Source organism: Cololabis saira, chromosome 19 (assembly GCF_033807715.1).
Source record: "Cololabis saira isolate AMF1-May2022 chromosome 19, fColSai1.1, whole genome shotgun sequence".
Taxonomy (NCBI): Eukaryota; Metazoa; Chordata; class Actinopteri; order Beloniformes; family Belonidae; genus Cololabis; species Cololabis saira.
In genome coordinates, this window is record NC_084605.1 from 16742363 (window position 1) to 16758270 (window position 15908).

General features: G+C 40.7%; 1 protein-coding gene across 1 annotated transcript; it reads left to right on the top strand.

Annotated features, from left to right (window-relative positions):
- Positions 1–417: 417 nt before the first annotated feature.
- Positions 418–14339, top strand: stx4 (syntaxin 4). The gene is made up of 10 exons (XM_061708402.1): positions 418–590; positions 1705–1809; positions 7168–7267; positions 8451–8525; positions 8598–8668; positions 9020–9128; positions 10410–10483; positions 10764–10901; positions 10979–11089; positions 13447–14339. The coding sequence occupies exons 1-10, from the start codon at positions 561–563 to the stop codon at positions 13522–13524; spliced, it is 891 nt and encodes a 296-aa protein (XP_061564386.1). The 5' UTR covers positions 418–560; the 3' UTR covers positions 13525–14339.
- The last annotated feature ends 1569 nt before the right edge of the window (positions 14340–15908 follow it).

Consider the following 15908-nt stretch of genomic DNA (forward strand, 5'->3'; position numbering starts at 1 on the left):
AAAATGGTTGTTTTTGAATCCTGTCTTAAATGTAATGAGATTTTTTAAAAAAGAGACTAAAAATTAGACATTTTAACTAGAAATAAGATTTTGAATTTTTGCAGTGTATAATAACTAGTGAAATCGATCATGTTGTTCTTATTTGCATTTGTAGTTATTCCATAAATGTATTTAAAAAAACAAACATTTACATTTAACCCTTGAAGCAAAGGTGTGGCGGCTGCCATACCTTGCCATACCCAATTGACGCCCCTGGTAGAAAGTAGGGGGTGTATTGAGATTGGCCCAAAGTGTTTAAAGTCCTTAGATGTAGCAGTTTGATAAAGTCCCCGGGGTCACGCTTGTTGCGACGTTGCGGCTGCTGCCGCGAGGCGGCGCCAGCGGCGCTGCTGCTGCTGCTGCAACCGTTCCTCTGCAGAAGAAGAAGTTCTTCTTCTGGAGTTCACTTGTTGAATGACAGCAGAGAAAAGTTTGCAGATTTCTCTGTTTTGGAACAACATTCCTGTCCTGCGTGGATTATCCGTGTCCGCGTCCCCTGACTGTGAAATCCGCCCGGAAATATGCGGGATCGAACAAAGGAATTAGGAAACGTGAGTTTGAGAGTTAGCGGCTACCGTTAGCGGCTAGTCTGCTAACGAGAAACGGAGTTAAATGTTACTGTAAGTTTATCTGAAGGTAAAACGGTCTGAGTCCCAGAAACTACCAGGGGGAGACTTTTACTCACCTGGAGCGAACTTTAGGAGACAGAGTTCTGACACTTCCGTTTCAGCCCCTTCTCCTAAAGGTGCTCTGGGACCGGAATTGGTTTGGTTTTGAAAGTATTTATTGTTTTCTTATTATTATTTATTATTTTCTTATTATTATTTATTATTTATTATTATGTATTATTTTCTTATTATTTATTATTTTCTTATTATTTATTATTTCCTTCTATTTATGTTATTGGTTATTTTCTATATTATTGTTTGAATATTTACTTTATTATTGATATATTTATTTTATTTATGTTTTTTCTAGCAAGACTCAATTTAAAAAATGTTTTTGTTTCGTGTGATGTTGTTGAGTGTTTTCAACATGTTGGTTTCATGACAATAAATCTGTAAATGCTCTCAATTAATGAGTTTGTATTAGGGATGGGCGATTTTGGACAAAAATAAAATCCAGATTTTTTTCTCTGAAACCCCGATATTCGATTTTGATTTCGATTTTTTTGGTAAAACTACAAAAGACAATGGAATAAATTGTTTCAAATATTTTATCTTTATTTTTAAATAAAAATAGCAAACAAATGTCCCTACTGGGAATGAAGTGCAATTGAAAGATACTGTAAATCCTCCTTGAGTTTAGTAAAGTGACAACATTTACAATTTTCTTGACCAAACAAAGATGACTAGATGAGCTCCGTCTGTAATGCAGCCAGCTGCAAAAAAGGAAAATCGATTTTCCGATTTTACTTTTTTTAACATCGATTGTGATTAATAAATCCGATTTAGATTTAAAATCGATTAATCGCACAGCCCTAGTTTGTATACACATATCCCAAAAGAAGAGTTGATGTGAACAACTTACACTAACCTATTACAAGACAGGGGGTGCTTTTCACGGCAGGGGTGCTGAATTCGGCACAACACCGGTCCAGACCCGGTCCAGATCTGACCCCCCCCGGCCACAGCCCTCATCTGTTCTGTTCACTTGTGTCCCCAGAACCCGGATGGTTCCGACGAGGACGAGGAGGGTAAAGCTCTGATGATCAAACCTGGAACCACTTCAGCCCGAGATGAGAAGGAGAACGAGGTTTTCTTCAGGAAGGTGAGGAGACTCCGTCCTCCCGTCCACCTCTCCATGTCCTTGTGGGACTGATTACACACCAACTCTGTTCTGGCCCAAGTTTGTTTTGTCAACACTTTAGTTCCTGGTAATCCCAGTGTCGTTGACAGTGAGTTTTTGATTGAAGAATTTATTAGAAGAATTGCATAGGATCAGGTACAGTTTCATGACAGTACAGATTCGCTGATACAAAGTCAACTAAAAGGCATTATTCCAAGAAAGCATTACACTTGTTTACATTGGAGACTTTTTTTAAACTCATATAACATTGAATGACATACAGGTAAGAAGCAATACTTTGTAGGGAAGATTGTAAAAAAAAAAAAGAAAAGGGGGGAATTACTGTTATTTTGCACCGAGAGAGACTAAAAAGGTGATGAGACAAATAGAATAAGCTAGGTAATACAAAACAAAAAACAAAAACAAGAAGCAATAATCAGAAGGAAACAGCGGGATGTGCAGTAGAGGCTTTGATTATTCCCAGTTACGAGTAGCAGCCTCCTGTAGGTGGCTTTTTAGGGCAGACTTGAAGGAGATTAGGGATTTGCTCTCTTTTATGGATGTCGGTAAGGAATTCCACATGTTGGTAGAATAGGATGCAAACGAATTTGAACCTTTCTTGGAGTTAACCCTGGGCTGAAAGTGATTTGTGGAGCTGCCTCTAGTGTTATGGTGGTGAACATCTTTTACATTTTGAAAGTATTTAGACAAGTACAAGGGTATTTTGGAGGAGTAATGTATCTTACACCAAAATCAATGCAAGAAACTGTACTCTGTCGGCTACCAGGAGCCATCCCACGCTGCCATGAACACCAATGATCCACGTTTACTCCCCGGCTGGTAAAAATAACCATGCAAAGGTCTGATTTTGATTTGATATCAATCAATTAATCTTTATTGTCACATCATATTACTCAGTAACATGGGTAAAAAGCTTGTTTGTGCAGGCTCATCATTTGCAGTTAAAAGATAGACATAAAAACAAAGTGCATAGTGCATGAATAATCTACATAAAAACAGTACGTGGAATAAAAGGATAGAGAAACGATAAATAGTCTTGGGCTTGTATGTATGATATAAAAATCTCTATTTACAAGAGACATGCTCAGTTCAGTCTTTCACAAGAACTAGGTCTTATTCAGCAGTCTATTTGCTGACAGATAAAAACTGTTCAGGAATCTGGGGGTGCTGCTCTTTATGCACCGGTACCGTTTGCCCGGCAGTGGCTGGAACAGGCTATGGCTGGGGTGGTGGATGTCCCTGATTTATGTTTTGGGCCTTAGCCACACAACGTCTCACATGAAGTTCCTGGAGAGGTGGAAGCTCCCCTCCCACGATGCGCTGTGCTGTTCGCACCACCCTCTGCAGTGCTTTCTTTTCTGCAGCGGTGCAGTTTCTGAATATTCCGATATTTGTCCCAATATTGTATAAGTAGTTGGATCTGATATCAGGTGACGGGGCAGATCCACGAGGCCCATGGATTCAGTATTTTAGTTAGAAATGAACTGCAGTACGGTATTAGGGGTTGCTCTGATAAGTTTTCTTATATTTGGGAACCTATTCTTTCTTTTGTTAATTCTTTGGCATCCTTGGAAGATTAATTTAATCTGATTTAACTTACAGAGAAGTATGATATTGCTAACCATGTCTCTTTTTTTTTTTAGGGTTCCTCTTATGTCAGTTTATTTTAATTTTTATTTATTTATCTTATTTTGTTTTTTTAGTTTATTACTTTATTTTTCCTATTATTATTGTCTTCAGTCAGAGTTTGATTGGTAATTGGTACTAACTTTGGGACCTGTTTATAATTACATATTTTGCAGTGTGTGTGTTTTGGGGTGTTTGTTATGTTAAGTTTTGTGTCCTTATTTATTTTTTTTATTTATTTATTTTTTTTAAATTTTATTTAGTTATTTATTTATTTTTTTGAGTGTGTATGGTAAAATATAAAATGGGGTATTCTGTCAAACCCTTTAAAAGAAATGTTTATTGTGTAATATAATTTACATGGATTACCCAATAAAGAAACATGTTAAAAAAAAAAGAAGATGTTTGCACCAATGAAAGCCCTTTATGGCCATGAGTGGAAACCTCCACCCAAGTCTGTATAAGAAGAACAATTAAAAATCCTATCACTCCCAAAAAAAAAAAAAAAAAGAAATGAACTGCAGTTCAATCGTTATGTTTGTGTGTTACGATGTTACGTTTGTCAAAAGTATAAGTACCGGTAATTTAGTGACGCTGAAAGTCAGAAGCCTTGGGCCTCTTCCACACGTGAGCGTTGTTGGGTTGGTACTGGCTCGTAGTCAAAGTCTGGGTTTTGGTGTCAGAATAGACAGGACTTTACAAGTCTTTCTCCCAATATCTTAATACGTCCTCGGCTTTTTGGTCTTCAGTAGTTACACATGTGAATAAGTAGTTCAGTCAGAAGTGGTTTTTTTTTATTTATAGCTCATAAAAACACAAGAAACATATCAGACCAGATTAATAGCCATTTATTTGTAAAGATACTAGTTGCATGCTAACACCAAATATCAGGTCTTTATTAAACTGAAACACAGTCTTTATTTAAAGTTGAAGTTATTGGCTTCAGTTTCACAGAAGAAACCAAACATTGGATTTGAGACGGTGACGTTGTTGCAGACGGCTGATAAACTGCTCAAAAGTCTGGATCTAAAAAACGGACGTGGACTTGGGGCAGCAGATCTGCCACCTGACTTTGAGTTTATTTGTTCAGGTACTTTAAGATAGTTTTCACTATTTCAGCGCTAGCCCAGTACTGACTGTGAGCGTGGGACATCTTGCTGTTTCAACACTTTACACAAAAAAAGAAAAGCTGACGGAAAAATAAAACTTCCTTATTTTCATGCAGTTTTAATTCCTGCTTAAGTTGAACTTTGCCTTCTTTTTCATTTCCAAATAAACTTGACAGTTGCCAACATCTCCTCCAGCCACGTGGTCATGTGGTGAACTTACCGTAAAACAAGTCCAGAAATATTGTCCGGGGTCGAATAAAGAGCTCCTGAAATTAAAAGCAGCCTTTGAGGATCACCGGTGGCTTAACAAGACAAAGTTGTCTTTGCTGTTTACGGGCCAGTAATGTCCACATGTCCAGTGGTCTGCTTTCTAAAACGTGTAATAATTTCACAGTTCAATAGTTCAGATTAGAAAGGTGACCATGACCAATGACCATGAAACAGTTCTGACCGCGTCATAGTCTGATAGTCCAGACAAACACTGGAGCTGTCATGTGCTGCAAGACTTGATTTTAGGGTTTGGAAAATAATAAATGGGGACTTTACTTTTTGAACTCGGCACACAGAAAGAGACGCGATCTGCTGAAGATCTGAGAAAATGAAGACCCGAGCTATTTATAGTCACAGTTTTATTAAGAACACAGTTGATGAGAATCAGGTTTATTTGGTCAGGTCAGGTCAGACAAGACATGGAATTTGACTCGGTTATTTTCGCTCACTGTACAGTAAAGAGGCAATAGACAAATGACAGCTCTTATTAACATATATACAATTTTTAAAAAGTGAAAGGTGCAGCAGTATGAGGTAGACCTGATTATTGGAAGGTGCATTGTTACAGCATATGATTGTGTTATTATTATTATTATTATTGTTATTGCACAGTGGTTGATTACTCTGAGGGATGAGAGTTCATCAGAGCAACAGCTTGGGGGAAGAAACTCTGACTCTTGATATTTTGGGTTTTACTCAAAACCAAAATGCAGGAAAAAAAATGTATGCCGTCGTTTTAAAATTATTAGGAAAAAAATGGAAGCATCCAAAACCAAGAGTGACTGGTCAGAAATGTCCAAAGACCAGATACCGACCTAGAAGACTGGAGCTGCCTGCCTCATTCTATTGTTTGTTTGAGGCAACTGGTTTTCTTTATTTGTTGTTTCCATATTCCGTCTGTTTTATTACTATGACGTGTATTTTTGCTTTAAGTGCCGTCTTCTGCCAGCTCCGTTGGTGCTTTGTTCCCTCCAAACCAATTAATGCTTCAGATTCCAGTTTTCTTTCATTAATTATTATTATTATTATTGTTGTTGTCATTATAGTTGCAGCATTTCTGAAGTTTTCTTCAAATTTACCCACAAAAGTGTCAAATAGGTCTTAAGCCCGTGTCACCATAGAGAGTTGCCAAGCTTATCTGTGCGACTGGAGATGCGTGACAAAGAGGAAGACGAGGCGTCTGTAACAGAAGTAGCACAGAACATGAAATAAAGATCTCTGGCAGACGCGGAGATCTGAAGTGATGACAGTGAAATTAAAACAGCAAATAGAAATGAAAAGCTTCTTCGGAGTCAAACAGCCTGATGTCTGCAGGGAGCTTCTCTCAGAGGACGAGCGAGTGCAGACGGATCACCAGACCAGCAGTGGGACTCAGACTATATAGAAGACTTAATAGAAAATATATTCCCCTTTTTTTTTTTTTTTTTTTTTTTTTTTTTTTTAAATTGCACAGTTTATTGAATGTCTTTCTTTTTTAATTTTCTTTTGTACGTGTTGGTACTCTGGAGTTCCGGCTCGGTCTGAACAAGTAGAGCTCAAACATGCAGCCGTCCAGCCTGGATTCAACAAAGATGTGAAGTGCGATTTCTGCCGGTCACTCAGTTAATCAAATGTGTAATATATCTAAGTCGTATTTTTACAGCAATGTGACATTAAAATGCTCAGAAAATCATTCAAATCATTTGGTAGAAACAGATTGTTTCGGTACTTTAGATCGTAATTACCAAAGAAGGGCTGCTTATCGTCTGATTGAAGAATCGCCTAAAACTAAAACGAATTTTCGAGTAATTTTGACTTTGGACTCAACCTTTCAGTGTGAAATGATTTGCATCCAGCCTGTTCACAGGGTTTCCGCAGGGTTTTAAAAAGTATTAAAAAGTGATAAATGAAAATTGCCAAATTTAAGGCCATTAAAAGTGTTAAATTCACTGTCAGAGGTATTTTTTTTTTAATTGGTATTATTTTTTAACTTTTACATTTTAAGCAGTCTATTTTATTATATATTTTTATTATATATTTATATTCACAAAGTGAAATAAATGTGAAACATCTGGTCAACATCAATGAGTCTATAAATCTGTTCTGTATAGTGTTCTATAGTTCAAAATCTGTATTAATATTAAAAGGTCTGTGATTAACACTTAATGTTGTGACAGTTTTTTTTTTAAATCTGAAGGTAGTGAAAAAGGTATTAAATTGGTATTAAATTTAACATAAGGATTGCTGTATAAACCCGGGTTCACTTCCTGTGTAACCTCCACTGGGGTGCTAAAGCGGACCAATCCCTAAACGCCAGCCTCTCTCCCGTCCTCAGGTGCATGAAATCAACGAGGGGCTGCAGAACCTCCGAAGGGTGGTGTCCCACCTGGAGAACAAGCAGAAGACGGTGCTGGGCGTGGCGCTGCCGGAGGACAGTACGTATGTTTACTAGAGCAGTCTCCAGGAAGGCTCCACACAGGGCCACTCGCACGCTTTCACCAGACCTTTATGGCACTTTTATACTAGTACCTACTCAGCGCCACGTCTCGTCTCGCCTCCACTCGCCTTGCCCCCGTTTCTTTTTAGACACCCAGATGAGAAGTAGGCGGGTTGGAGCGAAACTGCTGTGACGTATTTGATTGTGTGAACGGAGAAGACAACAACACTAAAGATGTAGAACATGGAGGAGATGATATACAGGACCGTCTCAGAAAATGAGAATATTGTGATTTTCTGTAATGCAATTACAAAAACAAAAATGTCATACATTCTGGATTCATTACAAATCAACTGAAATATTACAAGCCTTTTATTATTTTAATATTGCTGATCATGGCTACAGCTTAAGAAAACTCAAATATCCTATCTAAAAAAATTTGAATATTCTGGGAATCTTAATCTTAAACTGTAAGCCATAATCAGCAATATTAAAATAATAAAAGGCTTGCAATATTTCAGTTGATTTGTAATGAATCCAGAATGTATGACATTTTTGTTTTTTAATTGCATTACAGAAAATAAAGAACTTTATCACATTATTCTAATTTTCTGAGACAGTCCTGTATGTGCTGCTGGGTCTGTGGCTTGTGTTCAATATCAAGTTACAAAATGAGAGTGAAAGAAGCTTCAAGCGGCAACGCTTTTTTTGTTGTTGTTTGTCTCGGCTGCTGAAAAGTCAGCTGGGAGCCACGAGCAGCTATGAAGAGACAGAGCTCCTGGTAGATCTGGTCGTTCATTATCGCCCGTCTAGATCCCTTTTTAATTCTCTCCTCAACCACCAGCTTTATGAACATCTGCACCTCAGAGTTGGATCATGAAACAGACTTCTGCTGCCATTGCTGGTGGAATAAAAGGAACAAGAATTTGCAAGTCTCTCTTTCGCTGATTTCCGCCTCCTGATTCAAACGTCTGACTCCAACCCCCCGACCAATTGGTGGCCTGTAGTGTGATGATGTCAGATACAGCCAACTCAGCTGCTTAGAACCTCGGCAGAATAGATACAGAAAAGGTATCTACTCGACCTGTAGTGGAGATGCGCAAACCGGGGCGAGTCGAGTCGCGCTGAGTAGGTACTAGTGGAAAAGCGCCATTGCTGAAATTGTTTTCTTCTGGGCTCAGGTATGAAGAAAGAGCTGCAGACTCTGCGAGAGGAGGTGAAAACACTGGCGAGCCAGATCCAGAGGAAGCTGAAGAGTGAGTGGTTTTGAATTTAACTCAATTTTTTCATCTCAAGTTGCTCTAATCTGACCTACAACCTCTTTACAGGTATTGAACCCAAGAAGACCGACGACGATGGAAAATACATTCCCATAAATGTTCGGATGCAGCGCACTCAAGTAGGACGTCCACCAGAAACATTAATCTCTAAACGTCTGTGATTTGTGATCCTCTCATTACATCTCAGCCGTCAAGAAAACATCCCCTGTTTCACTTTAGTCCAAACTTTCATCATCTTAAAGCTCAATACTGTTGAAGAGAACACAGCCATGCTGATGTTGAACGCTGTGAAGCAGCGTGTTACGGAGGGACAGGTCTTAGTTAAGAGCGTGTTCATGTTTCTGAAAACAACTTATTTGAACAAACACAGTTTGACAGTCTTGTCTTAAAGGCCTTGACGGCAAGTCTCGGTAGTTTCAAGTTGAAGTGTTTGTCCCTCCTGAACCCAGAGATGCTCCACTGTCTTCCAGCACGGCGTCCTGTCCAAGGAGTTCGTGGAGCTGATGGGCCACTGCAACACCATCCAGGCCCAGTACCGAGACCGCAACGTGGAGAGGATCCAGCGGCAGCTGAAGATCAGTGAGTGAGGGGCGCCTCCAAAAATGTTTCATAGGGGGGGCCACATGGGGCCACTTAAATTAAGTTTCGCTTTCAATAGCAGTAGCTGGGTTAAAATACATAGAGAAAGCCATTATCAACCCAAAAATCTACCGGGTAGACAGTATCCCATCTACTCACACCATTCAAGGCTCTGATTACACATGATAAATTCCTATTCAGTGGACTGATAGCATTTGAAATTGGTGATTTGGGATGAAACGATAACTGACTATAGAATCTATGTAACCGGCAAGTGTTTTTTTTTTTTTTTTTTTTATTGAGGCAAGTGGGGTGGCCAGCAAAGTTGTAGGGGGGGCCATGGCCACCCCTTGGTGGCGCTACTGCAGTGAGTACAGGGAGACAGGGGCGTCAATTGGGTATGCCAAGGTATGGCAGCCGCCACACCTTGGCTTCAAGGGTTAAATGTAAATGTTTGTTTTTTTAATACATTTATGGAATTACTCTGTGTCTATTTGTATTGATTATTCTATTACTTAATACATATAGAATAACTACAAATGCAAATCAGAACAACATGATTGATTTCACTAGTTATTATACACTGCAAAAACTCAAAATCTTAACAAGAATATTTATCTTATTTCTAGTTAAAATGTCTAATTTTTAGTAAAAAAAAATCTCATTACATTTAAGACAAGACTCAAAAACAACCATTCTCACCTGTTTCAAGTAGATTTTCACTTAAAATAAGTAGAAAAATCTGCCAGTGGGACAAGATTTTTTTGCTTGTAATTAAAAGATAAATCTTGTCCCACTGGCAGATTTTTCTACTTATTTCAAGTGAAAATTTACTTGAAACAGGTGAAAATTGTCAAATTAGTTATTTTTTTCTGGTGATGACTCTCGTTTTAAGTGTAATGAGATTTTTTGACTAAAAATTTGACATTTTAACTAGAAATAAGACAAATATTCCTGGTAAGATTTTGAGTTTTTGCAGTGAGCGAGACTGCATTTGAAAAAGTTCCAATTTTCTTAACCACACAGATAAGCTCCATAGCAGACTTCTGTGATGAGTATTTGCTGGACGTGTTGATTGATACTCTAGTTAAGTTCTGTGACTCGTAACCTTGCCATACCTTAGCTTCCACTGAATTGACGCCACTGCAGGGAGAACCGCGGGCTCGGGTTTGTGCGTCGGCTCGGGTCTGCAATCTTCTCTTCCCGGGGGTCCCAGGCAGCTCCGGAGAAAACTGATGGGGTTTATTTCTGCTTCTTCCTTTTCTAAACTAATGTGTGCAGCTGGCACCAACGTGACGGACGAGGAGCTGGACACGATGCTGGAGAGCGGCCAGACGGATGTCTTCACGCAGAACGTGAGTATGCGGGCGGGGAAGAGGGCGTGGCCGGCTGGGAGCCGGCGTTTGCAGGCGTTTCCTGTGACTCCAGGCTGGAGAGTATAACTGGTTTGCTCTGTTGTTGCCTCCCACTGCTGGACTGGACCAGAGCTGGTAAGACCGTGTAGCTCCTAGACTCGTCCTTAGAGCCTCTGTAGCTGATGGTTTAGAGGAGCAGCCCCTCTGGCCCTGGCGGGGTTTCCACATCCCTTCATCTCTTCTTCGTGCTTCACCTAACAGATGAATCTGTTGCGCACAGATCCTGATTGATGCTCAAGCTACGCGGCAGGCTCTCAACGAGATCGAGTCCCGCCACGATGAGATCCTGAAGCTGGAGAGGAGCATCAGAGATCTGCACGACATGTTCCAGTACCTGGCCATGGAGGTGGAGGCCCAGGTGCAGCAGCAGCGCAGCCACCCTCACACTAGTCTGGAGCCGCCAGCTGCTTGGTTCTGATGCTCTGTGTGTTTCAGGGGGAGATGGTGGACCGGATTGAGACCAACATCAAGCAGTCCTCCAACTACGTGGAGAAAGCCAAGGAAAACACAGAGCAAGCCGTCACGTACCAGCAGAAAGCTCGCAAGGTACCGTTTGATTTCACCAACAGGAACCTGAATGAGGATTTAACTCTGAGCGCCACTCGGCCCAGTTCCAGCATCCACCCCGGTCCTCACGAGCACTGACTGCACGTACGTGACTGAGGAACGCGGCTGCAGCGTAACGCGGCTGCTGCAGCGTAACGCGGCTGCTGCAGCGTGACGCGGCTGCTGCAGCGTGACGCGGCTGCTGCAGCGCGACGCGGCTGCTGCAGCGCGACGCGGCTGCTGCAGCGCGACGTCGCTAGGGTTCCCAAACATTGAGGTCCTCCAGCTCCGTAGAGCTGCATCCAGAGCTCCGGTTCAGCTCGCTCTTCCGTCTTTCACACACATGCACGTATGATTTCCAACGACCCGTCATTACAGGGTCATGAACGGTCCAATACAGACCAGCGAGAGGCGTCGTGCACCAGCACTGAGACGGTGCTGGCGCTCCAAGTCTCCGCTTACTTGAGCATGCTAGATGCTAACGTGCTTCCACAGCCGTGCACGTCACATCTGTTTGAGCACCTGACGGATATTTATCTGGGCTGTGGCTCCGATGGTGGAACTAACCCTGAGGGAGTTTCTGAACATCCTGCTCCGCCGCCGAAGCCTCGGCTGGTTTATCTTCACTAGGAGCTCAGAGCACCGGGGTCCGGTCCTGATGGACTCCAGCAGCAATCCAACATAGGTATCATTAGTTTACAGGGCTTAAAGTAAAAAAAAAAAGTCTTGAGCCTGAACTTTTTCTCCGGGAGCGGGGGCACATGCGGTCGGTTTGATATCAAGTTTCGCTAGTTGTCATTGTGTTTTACTGGGTATAAGATGACCTACAATCTAAAATATGAATTTTTTATTTATTTATTTAACCTTTATTTAACCAGAAAAATCTAATTGAGATTAAAAACCTCTTTTCCAAGGGAGACCTGGCCAAGATAGGCAGCAGCAATTACAACACATAGTTATAAATGACGGAAAACACCAACAGATAAAATACAATTAAAATAAAATTTAAAAAAATTAAAATAATTAATATTTTAAACTAAAGGTCATAATGTTATATGGGCAGGTGAAACTCAGGCAGGCTAATTAATTGGTGGATTTATTGATTAGCAACCATTTAATTCAGTAAAGGACAATATATATAAATTATCCAGCAATTTACTTTAATACAAAATAACAAAATTAACTGCATAAAATAAGTATCTTAAACAGAAACCTGTCCTGCTTAACTTAAAATTGTATAAATTAATATGAAACAATAGAAAGAAAGCAGAACATCCATTCTGTAATAGTGCACATTTTTAGTGCAATAACAAACGTGAAAACAGAAAGTTTGTAGAAAACTTGTAAACATATTTGTGCCTCAAAGGCCATGACTGTAGGCTACAGTTGTAGTAAAACAGAAAAAAATAACTTATGAACTCAACAGCTCAATGCCATTTTCCATTGGCATTTTATGACAATTTTTTGGCTTACACAGTAATACTGGACAAAGTGCGTCCCTTTTCAGCTCTATAGGGGAAGCATATTTTAGTTTATAAATACGGGACGATTCCGTTTTTCAAGGGACGGTTGGAAACTCTAATCACAGACCTGGTGGGCTATGTGCGCCGGTACGTCAGCTGTTGCTCCCGGTAAGCGAGTCGTGTGCTGAAGAGCGCGGACAGCAGCTCTATGAGCGGCATCTCCTTCGTGGCGAGGTACAACTTTTTTCCCGATACTGGCGTACAGTAGCTTTTTAGAGCAGAGCGTGCAAAAGCACCTGGCTCTCTTCAGGCACCATCTACTGAAACACCTGCCGTCTCCACCCATCCATGCCCAGCACCATCTCATTTTCAGTCCTTTATCGACCAAAGCATCCTGTCCAGACTCCAGAATTTCTTCTCCATCTTGAAGTCGATGATACGCAAGTGTTCGTGTTCCGGCGGGCTGAAACACACCGCTCTGTGCCCTGCTGCCGTCAAAGACCCGCCCCCGCTCTAGTGTTAGTTTGGTTGAGCGCGAGATCCGCTTTCCTCTCATTCCATTGGTAGACGAACTCTTTTGACTCAAACTGACAATATCCTGTAGCCTACCAACACATATTTAAATGTAAACCGTTAAAGTTACTCATCTTTTCATTTAAAAAAAAAAAAAAAAAGTAAAACTGCACGCCGAGAAAAAAAAACAAACTGCATATGCTGGAGATCCAGCACGGTGCCGGAATACTTTAAGCCCTGAGTTTAAGATGTTTGGAGCGATTTTTCTCAGGCGTTTACAAGTAACTTTGCTTCAACTTCAAACTCAAACCGGTTCAGAGCCGTTTTCTTTTCTTTATAAATGTTGACTTGTATTAATCAGATTCTCTTTTTCCACTGCAGAAAAAATTCTGGATTGCCATCTGCTTAGCCATCCTCATCCTCATCATCGTCATCGCCGTGGCCACCAGTTTCAGCTAGTAGCAGCGGCTGTAGGGCAGTTCGGCAGGAACGCCTCCGATCAAAGAAAGGAAAGATCCCATTCGTGTAAATACGGCAGCGTCAGAGTACACGGGTGGACTTCATCAGTGGATTGATGGTTCACACTTGTCTTCCTCTAACATGAAAAGGTGTGCATTAGTGTCTAAACTCAACCAACATCCTTCCCGTTTCACTGAGAACAAATGACCTTGAAGTGTCCTTGAAGGCACGTTGCAGTATTGAAACCCGACTCTGGCGCCGATCATGCTGCACTCAGGAAAACCCTCAATCCTTGTTACGCTTCTGGATGAATTGGAAATGTAAGGAACTACTTTCTAGGCAGTTACAGAGAATAGACTAATATAATTGTAAATAACGAGTATTGCTGGGGATTTATGCAGTGCGTTTCTCAATGCCTTCATGTAACTATTGTACATACATTTCTTCTCTGGTGTGGAATAGAACCCTCACTTGTCTCAGCACTGCACACAAGAGGCGTCAGCAGCCGCCCCCCCCTAATTTGAACATTATTTTAGCTGCTATAAACAGTTGTCACAACGGTGCCTCGTCTGTCCAACATGAGCTGAGATGTGCTGATGTGCACCAACGTCAAGAAGGGATGGAGTCGGTTCTGTTGGTCTCGGTTCTGCTTACTGGACCTGTTGGTGTTGGGATGGAGGACATCTGTCAGGAAAGATGAGCCAACAGCTGGAACAAGTCCAGTTCTCCTTTAGTTTAATTTGAAATCAGAACTTTTCTACTGCATCATTTTACATCCCTTGTTTGTTTTTAAATAAAATACTCTTATTCTATTATTCTGCCTCCTCTTTCTGTTTGAAGCCTCTTTTAGTTGGCATGGTAACTGATACACAGAATAATATTGTTTATCCATCCATTTTCCACCGCTTATCCGTTGCCGGGTCGCGGGGGCAGCAGCCTCAGCAGAGATGCCCAGACTTCCTTCATCCCAGACACTTCCTTTGTTTTTTATTGCACTGTCCATACTGGTTTTGAGCTGGACTTTTGACGGACGCCCTGTTACAACCAAAAACGTAATAACGGCCAATAACGTAATAACTGCAAATAATGTAATCATTTTGGCCATTTCAAATGTAATAAAGCCAATAGTGTAATAATGTGCCAATAAGGTAATAAAACTTTTGAGTCAATAATGTAATAATTTTGTAATTTTTTAATACCAGGCCAATAACGTAATAACCAGCCAATAATGTAATGCCTTATTACATTATCGGCAAAAAGTTATTACGTTATTGGCTCAAAAGTTTTATTACATTATTGGCACATTATTACACTATTGGCCTTATTACATTTGAAATGGCCAAAATTATTACATTATTGGCAGTTATTCAGTTATTGGCCATTATTACGTTTTTGGTTGTAACACGCCCCGTTTCTATTTTCTTGTCGGTTGAAAGCACTGTAGGAAACAGTCATTTCAATATAAGAACCTCAATAAAGTGAAAGCTGGTTGGAGGGAGATCGCCAGGGAGCTGGAAGGTTCTGATAAGATATAATAATAAGAATCTTATTAGGGCTTAATTTGTGCCGGATCCTGCCGGAACAAGATCCGGTACCTATTTGATTTGATTATCCATAATCTCTCGGTGTTTTATTTCTCATTGCCGTTACTCATAGATCGCCTGTTTGTCTATTTCGGATGCATTTAATCAGAAAAAAGAGAAGAGGGCCCTTTACTCTGCGCTCTCTGGCTCCTGTGCTGTGCGTCCCGTCACCGTCTCCATCACCAAGCGGTTTCCCAAATCCAACTCAACCTGGATCATTTCTCGTGTCCTCTGCTTTTTCCCCACATCCAAGTAATGATCTGACATGCTGACATGTTTGCAGCATTTAACATCACACACCGCTCACTCCACGCTGTTCGATTGCGTCATCACACGCCGTTATTAATTGTTCGGTTTTTTCCCCACTTATTCCACCGAACAACGAAAGTGTTTTTTTTTTGCTATTTTCGGCCGAACAATTCCGGTTACCGAATATTCGGTGCATCACTAACGCTACGCTTTGTTGTGTGTAGTGAGTGTATACGTGTGAAGTTCAGCCTACAGGTGCTGCGCGCTCCATATAGTTAGAGAACGCGTCAATCAATTTAGGTTTGCTTTTTCTGATTGTAAATAAAACTCAGCCCTAATTCAAATTTCCCTCCATTGAAAGGAAACGACATGGGTGAATCTTTCTTTAACTGTAATGTCATTTGTTGGAGTTTGGAGTTTTTTGGAGTATTTGTCTGAAAGTTGCCACAGACACGAGAATTCAAAAAAGGTAAAATAAAACTCAGAAAATGTAATTTCTTCCATCCAGTTATTTCAGTATATTAACATACCCAATGATATTTTCTTCTCCTA

Coding starts and splice junctions, on each gene's coding strand:
- stx4 (XM_061708402.1), top strand. CDS start 561: ATGCGGGATCGAACAAAGGAATTAGGAAAC. Junction 1,810..7,167: donor ACGAGGTTTTCTTCAGGAAG/GTGAGGAGACTC, acceptor TCCCGTCCTCAG/GTGCATGAAATCAACGAGGG. Junction 11,090..13,446: donor ACCAGCAGAAAGCTCGCAAG/GTACCGTTTGAT, acceptor TTTCCACTGCAG/AAAAAATTCTGGATTGCCAT.